The sequence below is a fragment of the Microchirus variegatus genome (genome assembly GCF_963457635.1).
Source record: "Microchirus variegatus genome assembly, chromosome: 16".
NCBI classification, from domain to species: domain Eukaryota; kingdom Metazoa; phylum Chordata; class Actinopteri; order Pleuronectiformes; family Soleidae; genus Microchirus; species Microchirus variegatus.
This window is the reverse complement of record NC_139817.1, coordinates 9,835,654-9,848,119: the sequence shown is the minus strand read 5'-3', so window position 1 is coordinate 9,848,119 and position 12,466 is coordinate 9,835,654. Positions and strand designations below refer to the sequence as shown.

Sequence of the window (12,466 nt, the reverse complement as noted above, 5' to 3'; positions counted from 1 at the left end):
CGACAATAATTTGTGTTTTCCCGTTCCATTCGGCCCAATAGTGACGCTTCTCTATCGACCGCTCAACAGGCTCCTATCTATCCAGCTCCACCCTTTAGGTGCCAGATAACTATACAAAAAAAAAAAAAGTGAGGCAGTAAAGATTGATCATTTTGGTTACAACGACAAATAGCTGCACTATTTGGTGGATAAATGTTAAAAAGTTTATTTCAAGACCTTCAAGATTAAACAGGAGCAAATGTTTGTTGTCCAGTGCTGGCAGATTATCCTGAGATTTACTCTTTACCTGAAAACACTCTGTGTTTCACGAAAGTTAAGCGATCAGTAAAATAACACAGAGTGCACATCTGGTTTCAAGAGCGCTAAAAAGACTCAAACCCGGCTCTCCGCTGCCGTCTCGAACAAAAACGCATACGCTTGTGTAGAATTTTTTCCACACACGACGTCCTCAAATGCTCTGAGGCAGTCTCATTTTCTGCAATTACACAAATCCACCGTGGGATTTATGAGCAAGGGAGAGTAAAGGGAAGGAAGGTATGAGAAAGTATGGATGGATTCAGGTGGTGTGTGTGTGTGTGTGTTGGGTTACTCTGTGACCTGCCAGCTCTGGAGCCTCGAGGCAGAAAACCCCCACACAGACAGACACCATCAGTGGAGCTTAAAAATGATCTCATCAGTCTGTCCACTCATAGAGTTTTTACTCTCTGCAAATGACTACATAAATGAAATCAAAACGTAAAGTTTATTGACACATATCCATCTTTCACCGAACTAATTAAAAACATACTGTATATACATGTTATCACCGGGCGCGAAGCTATACAGCACGACAAAATACAGCACGCACTACAGCTGACATCGTCTAAACAGAAGCTTTTAAATCAATGCAATAAAAAAAAAGAATGATTCAACAGATGGAACATCAGTGCATTAAACTTAAGTGTTCTGTTGAGGAACTTTTAAACTGTAAATCACAATGTTACTGGTTATAAAAATGTGATAATCACTAAAAATTAAAATAAAATAAATATAAACACAACAGATATAAAGGGTTCTTCTACTGAAGACACATAATCTGAGCCTAAATGTACAGTCTTTAAGGCTGTTTTATTAAAATGATGACAAATTAAGAGAAAACATAACTGCTGTTTCTTCTAATAATATCCAGCAGGCTGTAAACAGTTTTTGATTAGGCTGTATGAATAAGGAACTGCATTTCAGGACAGCTGTGTGCAATGTGTGCAAAACTTAACCGTTAACTCTGTATCTCTATATCAGCCGTGCTGTGTCACCGCATCGGCGTCCCCGTCCGCTATCTGCAGGACCTCCTGGAACATGGAGAGCACGCGGCCAAAGTGAGAGCCTTCCCAGAACACCTTGCCACATCTGGTGCACACATAGAAGAGCGCTATCCTCTGCAGGAGGGTCGGCGGCACGGTGTGGAGCTGTACGGGCGCCCCCCCGGGAAAGGTCAGGGTGTCGGGGTCCAGCTCTGAAAGGAGGGCCCAGCGACACTGAGGGGCATACCTTGGGAGTCCAGGGGTCGCGCCGGTGGTCAAGATGTCACCGCAGTTCTCCTCTTCCTGTTGTGAGTGGTCTGTGTTGGTGTCTGGATCCTGCAGGAATCCTGCAGACAGACAGACGGAGCATGACCATTTAGTGACTTCTTAAAAAAAGTAGGGTTAATGGCATGTAAATACATCCTGTAAACAGGAAGCTGAGTCTCTGCTCTGTAGTAGCTTAGATTAGTTTCTATTGAAATACAACAATGATGAATAAGTAAGCAAGGATTTTTTTTTTTTAATTAGACCTGAGATCGAGGTAAAACTGAAACTGAGCACTTTTTTTTGTTTGCTAAAAGCTAAGACAGTCGTGGCTGATGAGAATCAACCAGGAAGTCAGTGACGGGAACAGCATCATCGTTTCTAAAGGTCTCAGACTTTGCCTATCTTTACTGAAACTGATCTCAGGAGTTTCTAAATGAAAACAGAGCCAGGAGTGTTTTTAACCCTTTAACACCTACACCTCAAAATGTCCGTATGGACTTTGGACCTTTGGTTTGTATGGAGTAATTATTTGAACCATAAAAGGGCCAGAATAGTCCTGTGAGTAAGTGCTTTTGCACATTTTTCCAGAATAACATTCCATATGTGGCGGTTATTTACAATTTACTGCATGTTAATGATTTAAAATGAAGAAAAACTCTGTAGTTTTACACAAACACCAGAGATTTGCGTGTTAAATTTGAAATTTCAACAGTATAACACATATTGAAACCACGTACAGGCTTTTTCCAACTTCTCAGCTTTCAGAAACTGTTTTTTTTCTATACGTCAACAGAAATGAAGTCGTATGGTATGAAGCCTCTGCAGTACGACCAATGTCAAGAGAAAATTGTGCTGACCTTTCTGCCTGAGCATCTTGACCATGTCCTCCCTGGGCACTGCCACGTACTGGTCACTGTTACAGGCCTGCACAAAGAGGTGAAAACAGTCGTCAGATCCAAGGTTGGAAGAAATGTTTTCAAGAGCTTTCACAGATGAAATATGTATTTTTACTTCTTTGAGAGTGGAACGGCTGGTGTGTGTCGGGCTTCAGACACATCACACATATTGCAGCATATTGAGATGAAGATGTCCATAACACTGTGGTAACCACCTTCACGTTCAGTTCAGAGAAGGGTTAACTAGTGTTTTACTTCCACAGAGCCAGATAACTCGGTGTTGACCCATTCAGACTGATGGCAAACATACCCCCCCCCCCCCCGTTTGTTGCTTTGGTGTGAAGGGGCCTAAGTGTTAGCGAAAGATCAAATCAGTGTGTGAGTGAGTGTGTGTCTCGACAGCAGCTACGCCTCAGTAACTTTCACATGTCCGTGCCGTCCTTCTCCCTCTCCTCAGTAAAGCAAAGGTCTCCCCGGTGGGACATTAGTGACCTGTCGTTTGCCGGCCCCTAACATTGCAAACACACACTCGTCTGTAAGCCATCCTGACAGCGTGTCAGTGCTAAAAGCCTTGTCAACACACCTGAGCTCCACCCAGCAAACAACATTCCACTTAGAGGTGGGCTGCAAATCAAACCCAGGCTTCACGGGGCCTCACAAAAGCTTTGAGCTTTCACACTCAGAGCCAGTTTGTCTGTCTTTATCCAGAAAATGTATAATGACGGCGACGACGGCAAAATCAGAGGCATACACACGGCGACCCGCCCCGCTGCAGAGTTACGTCTTCGCTGTGTGTGCACATGCGGAGCGGTGTGTTTGCCTCTGCGGTGACTGAGGTCAGGATACGAGAAAGTGGCTAGACACTGGAGGTGTGGGAACGGCAGAGGTGTCATCTCCTGTCTTTGCCTGTGGGAATGAAGCTCATCTGTCCCTCAGTGGAATTCTGTGCTCTCCTCTTTTGCAGTCCGACTTAATCCCACAACACGCACACACACACACACACACACGCACGCACACAGGTTTGCACAGTTATTCTTCTAAGGACACTGTATTTAATTTCATTCATTTCCGAGATCCGAGCTTAGCATTATCCCTAACTTTAACCATAACCAGTTAATGACTAACCTTAACCACAGCCAGTTCCTCAGAAATGAGGTTCTGCCTCTTTAGGACCAAACTCTGGTCTCCTTGAAGACGAGAAATATACACACCTATCTTTGTGAGGACACTTATTACAACAGTTTTCGCAAAGCAAACAAAATATCCATCTAATCATTGCAAAATATTGTATTTTATTATTTTTACTCCCTGATTTGCGCTCTCTGATTTGGATTTGTTCTTTGCACACTATGATTTGTTCTTTGCGCTCCCTGATTTCTTCTTTGCACTCCCTGATTTGTTCTTTGCGCTCCCTGATTTCTTCTTTGCGCTCCCTGATTTGTTCTTCGTGCTCCCTGATTTCTTCTTTGCACTCCCTGATTTGTTCTTTGCGCTCTCTGATTTGTTCTTTGTGCTCTCTGATTTGTTCTTTGCACTCCCTGATTTGTTCTTTGCGCTCCCTGATTTGTTCTATGCGCTCCCTGATTTGTTCTATGCGCTCGCTGATTTGTTCTTTGCGCTCCCTGATTTGTTCTTTGCGCTCCCTGATTTGTTCTTTGCGCTCCCTGATTTGTTCTATGCGCTCTCTGATTTGTTCTTTGTGCTCTCTGATTTGTTCTTTGTGCTCGCTGATTTGTTCTTTGCACTCCCTGATTTCGTCTTTGCACTCCCTGATTTGTTCTTTGCGCTCCCTGATTTCTTCTTTGCACTCTCTGATTTGTTTTTTGCACTCTCTGATTTGTTCTTTGCACTCTCTGATTTGTTCTTTGCACTTTCTGATTTGTTCTTTGCACTCTCTGATTTGTTTTTTGCACTCTCTGATTTGTTCTTTGCACTCTCTGATTTGTTCTTTGCACTTTCTGATTTGTTCTTTGCGCTCCCTGATTTGTTCTTTGAGCTCTCTGATTTGTTCTTTGAGCTCTTTGATTTGTTCTTTGCAACATGGTTTTTTTGTTTGCGATTCTGACTGTGGGCGGGCCATAGGAAGCTGCCTGCTGATTGGCTACTGACTTTTGGAGTCACAGCTCAATGGACCGGAAGTAGTCTCTGGCTTGTAGTCACGGTCCATCTGGAACTCGTTCCCCAAGTGTTTTCCCCGTTGACATCCGACAAAATAATTGGATCTAACGTTTATAATCTGACAAACGTTAGATACTTACGATTATAAGTTCCAAAACAGATCTCTGACTTTATGAGGACAGGCTAAAATCTCCTTTTCACCTCAAAATGACCCGACTAAGGTAAAGTCTGATAGTCAAACTAGTCCGCACATAAGTTAACAAGCAAACATACAATAAATCCACAGACAAAACACTTCACATGTTCACAACTCAAGTACATTACAGTGTGCACACAAACCCACATGCATACAAATGCTCAGGGACCGTATTCACGGCTCACACATACGAGTGTGGCGGCGGCGGCAGCCAGGAAAACAGACCCAGCTATTTGCTCAGCTCAAAAGTTTCCCAGAGTTGAGCAAGCCAGAACCTGCTCTGAACTCTCAAGGCTAAGCCACGGACAGACAGGCACACACGCACACAGCCTCGCACACACGCAACCTGGATGGAAATAATTCTGATGGTAATTAATCAAAACACAGCGAGATAAAATATGCAGAGATCTATTAGACACACACACACACATACATGGACTCCAGTGTGACATTGCACAGGTCGCAATGACATATTTAGTGATGCAACACATTTGTGGTCAGACATTAATGGCTCTCGTGGAGATGACAAAATGTGCTTGGCTACTGTGGTGAGAAATTACACGTGAATGAACACAGATGGTTATCCTGCGGCTTCACCTAAGCCTGGAAACTGGGTCGCACTGGACGACACTGGCGACATTTGTTTTCCCTGTTTTTGACGTTCTGCAGAAGATAAAGACACAATTTTAGGGCATGCGATTGTCACAGCAAACACACGAGGCTCCAAGGCGATGTCGAATCCATTAAAAATGTGTCGCGACACAACAAAATCATCATGATAAAGAGCAGAATGTGGCACTCTGTGCAGGCTGGTGAGCTTTAACTGCTACCATGTTACTGATATGTGTATTAATGTGTGTTTTTTGGCGGCTCGTCCCTTCCCTTGGCATCTAAACATGCCAATTTGAAATCCAATCCTCCGCTTTAAGGCGGCGTTCTTCTCGCAAAGTACGAGCACAAAATAGCTTGGTAAAATCCACAATCGTGAATAACAAAATAATGCTTTTCTTTTTTATTATTATAATTATTTAGGCTTCCATAGGTGTTCAGTATTTGCTGTATTTCTTCATGTCCTAACTCTGTGCTTTGTTCTTTCTGCATTCTCACACTCCGTGTGGCCGCTGCAGAGAAAGAATGCTCCTTGCCGTGACAACAAAGGCTATCTAAAGTGTGATACTGTGTTTCAAAGGATGGGAGGTGGTGGAAAAAAAAAAGAGGAGAGAAAGGGGGATAGTGGAAAGGAGGTAGGAAAGAGAGGGAGGAGGGGGTGGGTGGCTCAAACACACACACACACACACACACACACAGCGCAGCGGCTCTGTAGGCAGCTCCCATGGGAAAATGTTTGAGGGCCGATGTAGGTCACATGGTTGGAACAGCCAATTGGGCACTGGTGATTTGATTCAAATTGTGGTTAGTCAGGTAAGGGGCAGCGTGGGAACAGAGAAGAAGAGCAAGTACTGCATCATCATTTTCCTTTGAAAAATGCTGTCTTTTTCCACTCCTGATGAAGGTGAAAAATATTCTATTGTCCAAAGTTGCTGTGGACTGAAGCATACACAACACAGTATGTGTATTTTTAACCCTTTTAAATCCTTATTTTGGACTGTTTTTTTTTTTTGCTTATTTTAACCATAAAAGGGCCAGAAAATGTCCCATGAGTAAGTGCTTTTGTCCATTTTTCCAGAATAACTTAATATCTGGGAGTTGTTTACAAAATACTGCACGTTAACATAGTGTAAATAGTGTAGATTTGACATTTGAACAGTAAGAAAACATAGTCAAAATAACTCATGTTTGAGTCTATGTCTCAATGTGCAAAAACAGGCCAAAAAATGGAAACTATGTACAGGCGTTTTTCCAACTCTCTCCTCTCTGCTGACAAAGATTGGCTGATTCGCCGGCTTCCTGCAACAGCGCGAGCGAAATTACCGTAAAAACCACAATGTCGGCTTTGACTTGCAACGTCTCAGACTTGCACAATTGTGTCATCTGCGATACGCTTGGTGTTAAAGGGTTAAAGAAACGACACTAAATCAAAAACACCTCGCTCTCATTAACCAATGCTTGGCATCTTTGCTTCCCTGTCGTCTTTGTTTTATATGTGAAATAATGAAGGTGTGACTCCGCTGTAAGAGAGATGGTATGCTAAACTGGAAAAACCATACGGACACAGAAATGTAAAGAGATTCAAGCAATGTCTTTTCCCCCTCGTTTTCCCACAGTCATTTTATGTGTTTTGAATGCTTTTCAACTACTAGCAATCTACTTGTCTAGTGATTTCAATTAGAAATATTTAACTTTGAGTGCTCTCCCATTTCAAGAACTTAATTTCAGTGCTGACGAGTCGTTGTTTGTGTTGTAGTGTAACATTAAACCTGAAGAGTATTTGTCAAACTGCCAGAAGCCAAAGAATCGAGAGCAGATAAGGAAATTAAGTTTTGTTTTTATACATCTCAACCAGTAAATATATACATTTGAAATGCAACTAGATTCACATTTTTAACGAAGGGCTGTGTAGAAAAAAAATGGATGTGATATAATAAGTAGGGAAATTACTCAGTTAATCAATCCAGATGATGAGAAGTTTGTCGGATTACTGAAAAAAACTAATATTCTAGCATATTTAGCAGCACAAAAAGCATAACGTTCCATCCAGTGGTCTATAAAGGCTATAATACTTTTTAAAGGGCATGTATTTGAAGACAAGGTAACTGCAACATGTGAGTGCAAGTATATTCAATTGAATCAAGTTTTTTCTACAGCCAGGTGAAACCTTTTTAAAACTCTGTTATGACATAATTATCATTCTTGTGCTGCTCACGAGCTGTTTTTTTTTGTTTGTTCTTTCAAATTAAAGTCCCGGTAAATATCGGTTAAAGGGTTTTCTCTTACTGCAGTGACCTAGTAAATGTACTTTCCCACAGGATCCTGACAGTGTCTGGCCAGTGTCTCGGCGCAAAAAGTCTGAAGTAATTACCAGCTCTGTTAACTAACCACTACCACCTGACAGCAAACCTGAACTTGGACGACCACAACTGAGCCTGTCTGGGCTTGACATCACACACACCTTCCTCTGACTCACCTCACTCACTCACACACACACACACACACACACACTTTCACATTCCACAAAAGCATGGAGAAGATGTAAAAACTCTCTCTCATACACACACACACACACACACACACACACACACACACACACACACACACACGCTTGCTTTAATCGTGTTGCACCCTGTCATTTCACCTGCATGAACCAACAAATTATAGAGAAGACATTATTTCCTTCCTGACATTAAAGTCAATGCAAATCATCCACTTAAGTTGTAAAAGTGAAAGCTTTTTGGCATATGTGCACACACACATATACATATATACACGTACACACTCCCCACTTCATGAAGGTACACCTGTTCATCTCCTTTGCTAACTCAAATTATGCACGCAGCGATATCACCTTCAGCAATTCAGTGCGTTCAGGCACGTGGAATTGGACGAAGCAACCTGCTGAATTGAGCATCAGAGCAGGAATGAAAGGTGATTTAAGGGAGGAACTTTGGTATGTTTGACAGTGGAAATATCCATTGAGGACTGCCACTTCTCTGCCTCATTTGACAGCAGAGATCAGAGGAGAATGTCCAAACTTGTTGGATATGAACTCAAACAACCACTCGTTTCCATCAACGTCTCCATAGACGATCCATGAACACTTCCTGAAGCAGATGTGTGTTAAAACAGCAGCAAGAGATCACACCGGGTGTCACTCCCGCCACTTTATTAGGTGTCTCTTTACCCAATAAAGTGGCCAGTGAGTGTTTTGTACATATATTCCAATTTAAAAAAAAAGGGTCTATGATCATTATGTCTGTCACATCCATCCTACATTGCCCCTTTTAGGTAGATAATGTCTTATTTTTGACACTTAAAGGTGCCATATGTAAGAATGTAGCCAAAAACGTTTACCACATTCAAATTCAAAATACCGAGGTCTTTTAGATTTCGTTTTCTGACATAACTGGCAACCCGTGGTTGGTTTTGCAGTCTGCAAAATATTTTTTTTCATGCAAATATTTTGGCTGTATTGTTGTTGGTGAGTTCAGTTTGTTATATGAACATTATTCCTGAGTCTCTGTGACATATTAGGAGGATTTTATGGCCAGTTGCTTTAGATTTATTAAATAATGCACCAAAAAGTTATATTCTTGGCTCCACAGTGCAGCACAGAGTTCTACACAAACTTCCAGCCTCAGAGGATTTATCTGTCCAGTGGATACATGTTATATATGACGGCAATGTGCCTGCTAGAGCCTGCAAATGATCACTTTTCCAAATGCTAACTGCTGTTAGCTCCCAGTAGCCTCTGTGGCTGATGTCATTTCCTGTGCCTTAAGTTTCGTTTTCCTTTTTTTTTCTTTAAAGAGATGCTACTAAACCGAGCGTTCTGAACAGGGCTGTTTTGGCAGGGTGATTGAACTGCTGTGGTGCTTCATCCTTAAGGTATTTTGACCAAAGCATGTCACAGACATGTTCATTAGGACACAATGGAACTAGTTTAACTTGGAGAAATAGGGGATAATATGGGACCTATAATATACTTTTTAGGTGTTTGTGTGCTGCATTGTGTTTGTTTCATGTTGGTATAACTTTAGATTGTGAAAATGAATATTGTGATTTTGTGCACATATTGTAGTTGTAACTACTGATCAACAGATGATGAAGAGATGACCAACATATTATGTCGAACAACTATTGGAAATTGAATGCATTACTTGCTCAAGCTCTTTTTGGTTTTTTTTCACCCACCACTCGGTCCCAACGTTTCTCCTCTTTTCTTCACCCCGTCTTTTCCCTCTTTATTAGAGCTCATGAGTAATGAAGAAGATAATCGTCTGGAGTCCGGCAGATAACCGTCTAGCGGTCACACAAATAGCACTAAAGCTCTCTGTTGTTTTGGCACAGTCAGTTCATTCGGATTTCTTCTTTTTACCCACTCAACCTTCAACCTTCAACCTCCACCTCTATCTCTCCGTCTCCCCAGTTAAACCTGTGTCTTCGCTCTTGTTAAATGCCGTGATTGAAGCGTTCTCTACCCCCTCCTCACCAGTCTCCAGCTCTCCTTCTCTCCGGTTGTCTCTCACCTCTAACCTCTTTCTTTCTTTCTTTCCATCTCCAAGTACTCTGTTTTTTTCGGGTTTTTTTCCCCTCCGTCTCTCTTCAGACACCAGATAGCTGGGGCCAGCCTAAGCCAAACAGCTCAAGAAAACAGCATGCTGAAAAGACCCATTGACAAAAGCGTTCAATGGGCGATGGATTTTAAAGAGGGATAAAACAGCTTGTGTAAAAAAAAACATAAAAAGCTGGATTAAACCGAAAGACAGCCTCTATTGATTTCTTGCGTTTTATGGGTTCAAATTAAAACAACCAGTCTAAACAAGTTTTACAGACGACGTGATCTGTGACACGAGGCATTCATCCCTTTGCACGACTGTTTCACAACTGTAATATTATTTGATTTCAGTATCAGTGTTGGGCTGTAAAGACTCCAGAGTTCTGTTATCAGGGGCTTAACCTCTGAATATAATGGCTTTGGAACGGCCTGTGTCCAGTCTCAGTACAGAAAATGAACCGGCAACAGTTTCTACAATTGATTAATATTAAAAAGGACAACAAGCTGTGTTTTAAATCATATATGGACCATTTCTAGTCCAGTTTACATCTTAAAAATGTAGAGAAAATGTAAATAAAACTTAACCATTTAACACCTAAGCCTCAAAATGTCAATCTGGACTTTTCTTTTGCTGATTTTAACCAGAAAAGTGCCAGAAAATGCCATGTAACTAAGTGTTTTTGCCCATTTTTCCAGAATATCCTTCAATATCTGCCAGTTATTTATAATTTACTGCATGTTGAAATAATGTTTTAAGGTTAAAAATGCTTTATTTAAAAAAAAGACACTGTAGTACATGAACATCATGTTTTGCATGTTAAATTTGAAATTTGTAACCGTACAAATCATATTTAAAATAACATTTGTTAGAGTCTTTGTTTCAATGTCCAAAAACAGGAAACTATGTAGAACTCTTTCCTCCCTGGTGACAAAGACGACAGCTTCCTGAAACAGCGTGAGCGAAATTACCGTGATAACCACTTCAACTTCTCGCGTAATTACGCTAAACGTGTCGTCTGCGATGCGCTCGGTGTTAAAGGGTTCATTTGAGCACTCTCTGGTTTGATCTTGGGGGAAATCCCATGTAATAAAAAAAACACAACTGTGGATTGTATCACACCCTGCTAACAAGGATCAGGTGAGTGGAAGTGGCACCTGCTTTACTGCACGGAGCTGTGTGAAACTTGCTTGCATCCTGTTTCCTTTTTTGGAAAACACAATTGATGAGGGAGCCAAATGGTGGGTTTTGTGCTCCTGTCATATGTGTAATAAAAAAAACCCAACAACAAGTGGTTCTCTCAAATGCAGAGCAAATGCGTCGTCACCATTTGTCTCTGTCTAGTGACGTTTACACACACACACACACACGTTTACATCCTAAAACTGTCTCATTGGGCTCGTTTTTTCCCAGGCCTTCACTGCACCCGATCAACCCTATATTACGACATCCACAACATGCGCTAACAGTTCTCAAACTGTCACTACGCCCACACACACACACACACACACACACACACACACACACACACACACACACACACACACACACACACACACACACACACACACACACACACACACACACACACACACACACACATACACAGCCCAAACAGAAATTCCTCCCACTCAACTTGAATCCATCAACCTGAACTACCATATGCGCACACATGCATAAACAGACAGTCCCGTCATGGGAGAGCCACCGGCAGATTCCTTTGCTCAAACATTTATCGCTGCTGGTGCATATTTCACCCCGGAGCCCCCATCTTTCCCTCTTCTCTCATTTTTCCATCTTTCTCATCTCCTCCTGATGTAGAGGCACGCAGGCATGCAGGGAATGTTATTGTAACGCAGGGTGAATCACCCAGTACCGTAAATATTGACAGTGCTGACTGCGGCTGCTGCTGGTTCGGTCTGTTCTCTCCCTGAAATGCGTCGAGAGAGGAAAAAAGGAAAGTGACTCTGGCACATGGTTTCTTGACAGACAAGGTGTTGGAGTCTGGGTGAGGTACCAGCAAATCGTTTTTATAAGCACGGCTTAAATGGCAGAAATTTGAATGCCTGCACAATTGAGGAAGTTCCTAAAGTACAAACACAGTGAAGTCACCTTTTAAATGTTAACACTAACTGTTCTCATGCTTACTGTGCCACAAGACTGGAACAGTTTTTCATATTGCATCATACATTTCCAACAGGAGACAGATCTGGACTGTAAATAGGACATTTAAGCGAGCACACACACACACACACACACTCTGTCTACTAAGCCACACTGTTGCAATGTGTGTAGAACAAGTCCTGGCTTTTTTTCTGTTGAAATAGACACAGGGATCCTGGTAAAAGACACAAACATATAGCACACTACCGTTCAAAAGTTTGGGCTCACTTAGAAATGTCCTTATTTTTGAAGGAAAAACACTTTTTTTCAATGAATATAACATTAGATTAATCAGAAATACACTTCTATACTTTGTTAATGTGGTAAACGACTATTCTAGCTGCAAACGTCTGGTTTTTAATGGAATATGCACAT

General features: G+C 41.7%; 1 protein-coding gene across 1 annotated transcript in view; it reads right to left on the bottom strand.

Annotated features, from left to right (window-relative positions):
- Positions 1 to 1,274: 1,274 nt before the first annotated feature.
- Positions 1,275 to 12,466, bottom strand: part of exd3 (exonuclease 3'-5' domain containing 3) — a gene marked incomplete at both ends in the record, with an annotated part of 37,774 nt that continues 26,582 nt past the window's right edge. The window contains 2 exons of the mRNA XM_083902299.1: positions 1,275 to 1,627; positions 2,405 to 2,471. Of these exons, the coding sequence (XP_083758425.1) occupies positions 1,275 to 1,627; positions 2,405 to 2,471 (420 nt within the window). The remainder of the gene's footprint in view (positions 1,628 to 2,404; positions 2,472 to 12,466) is intronic.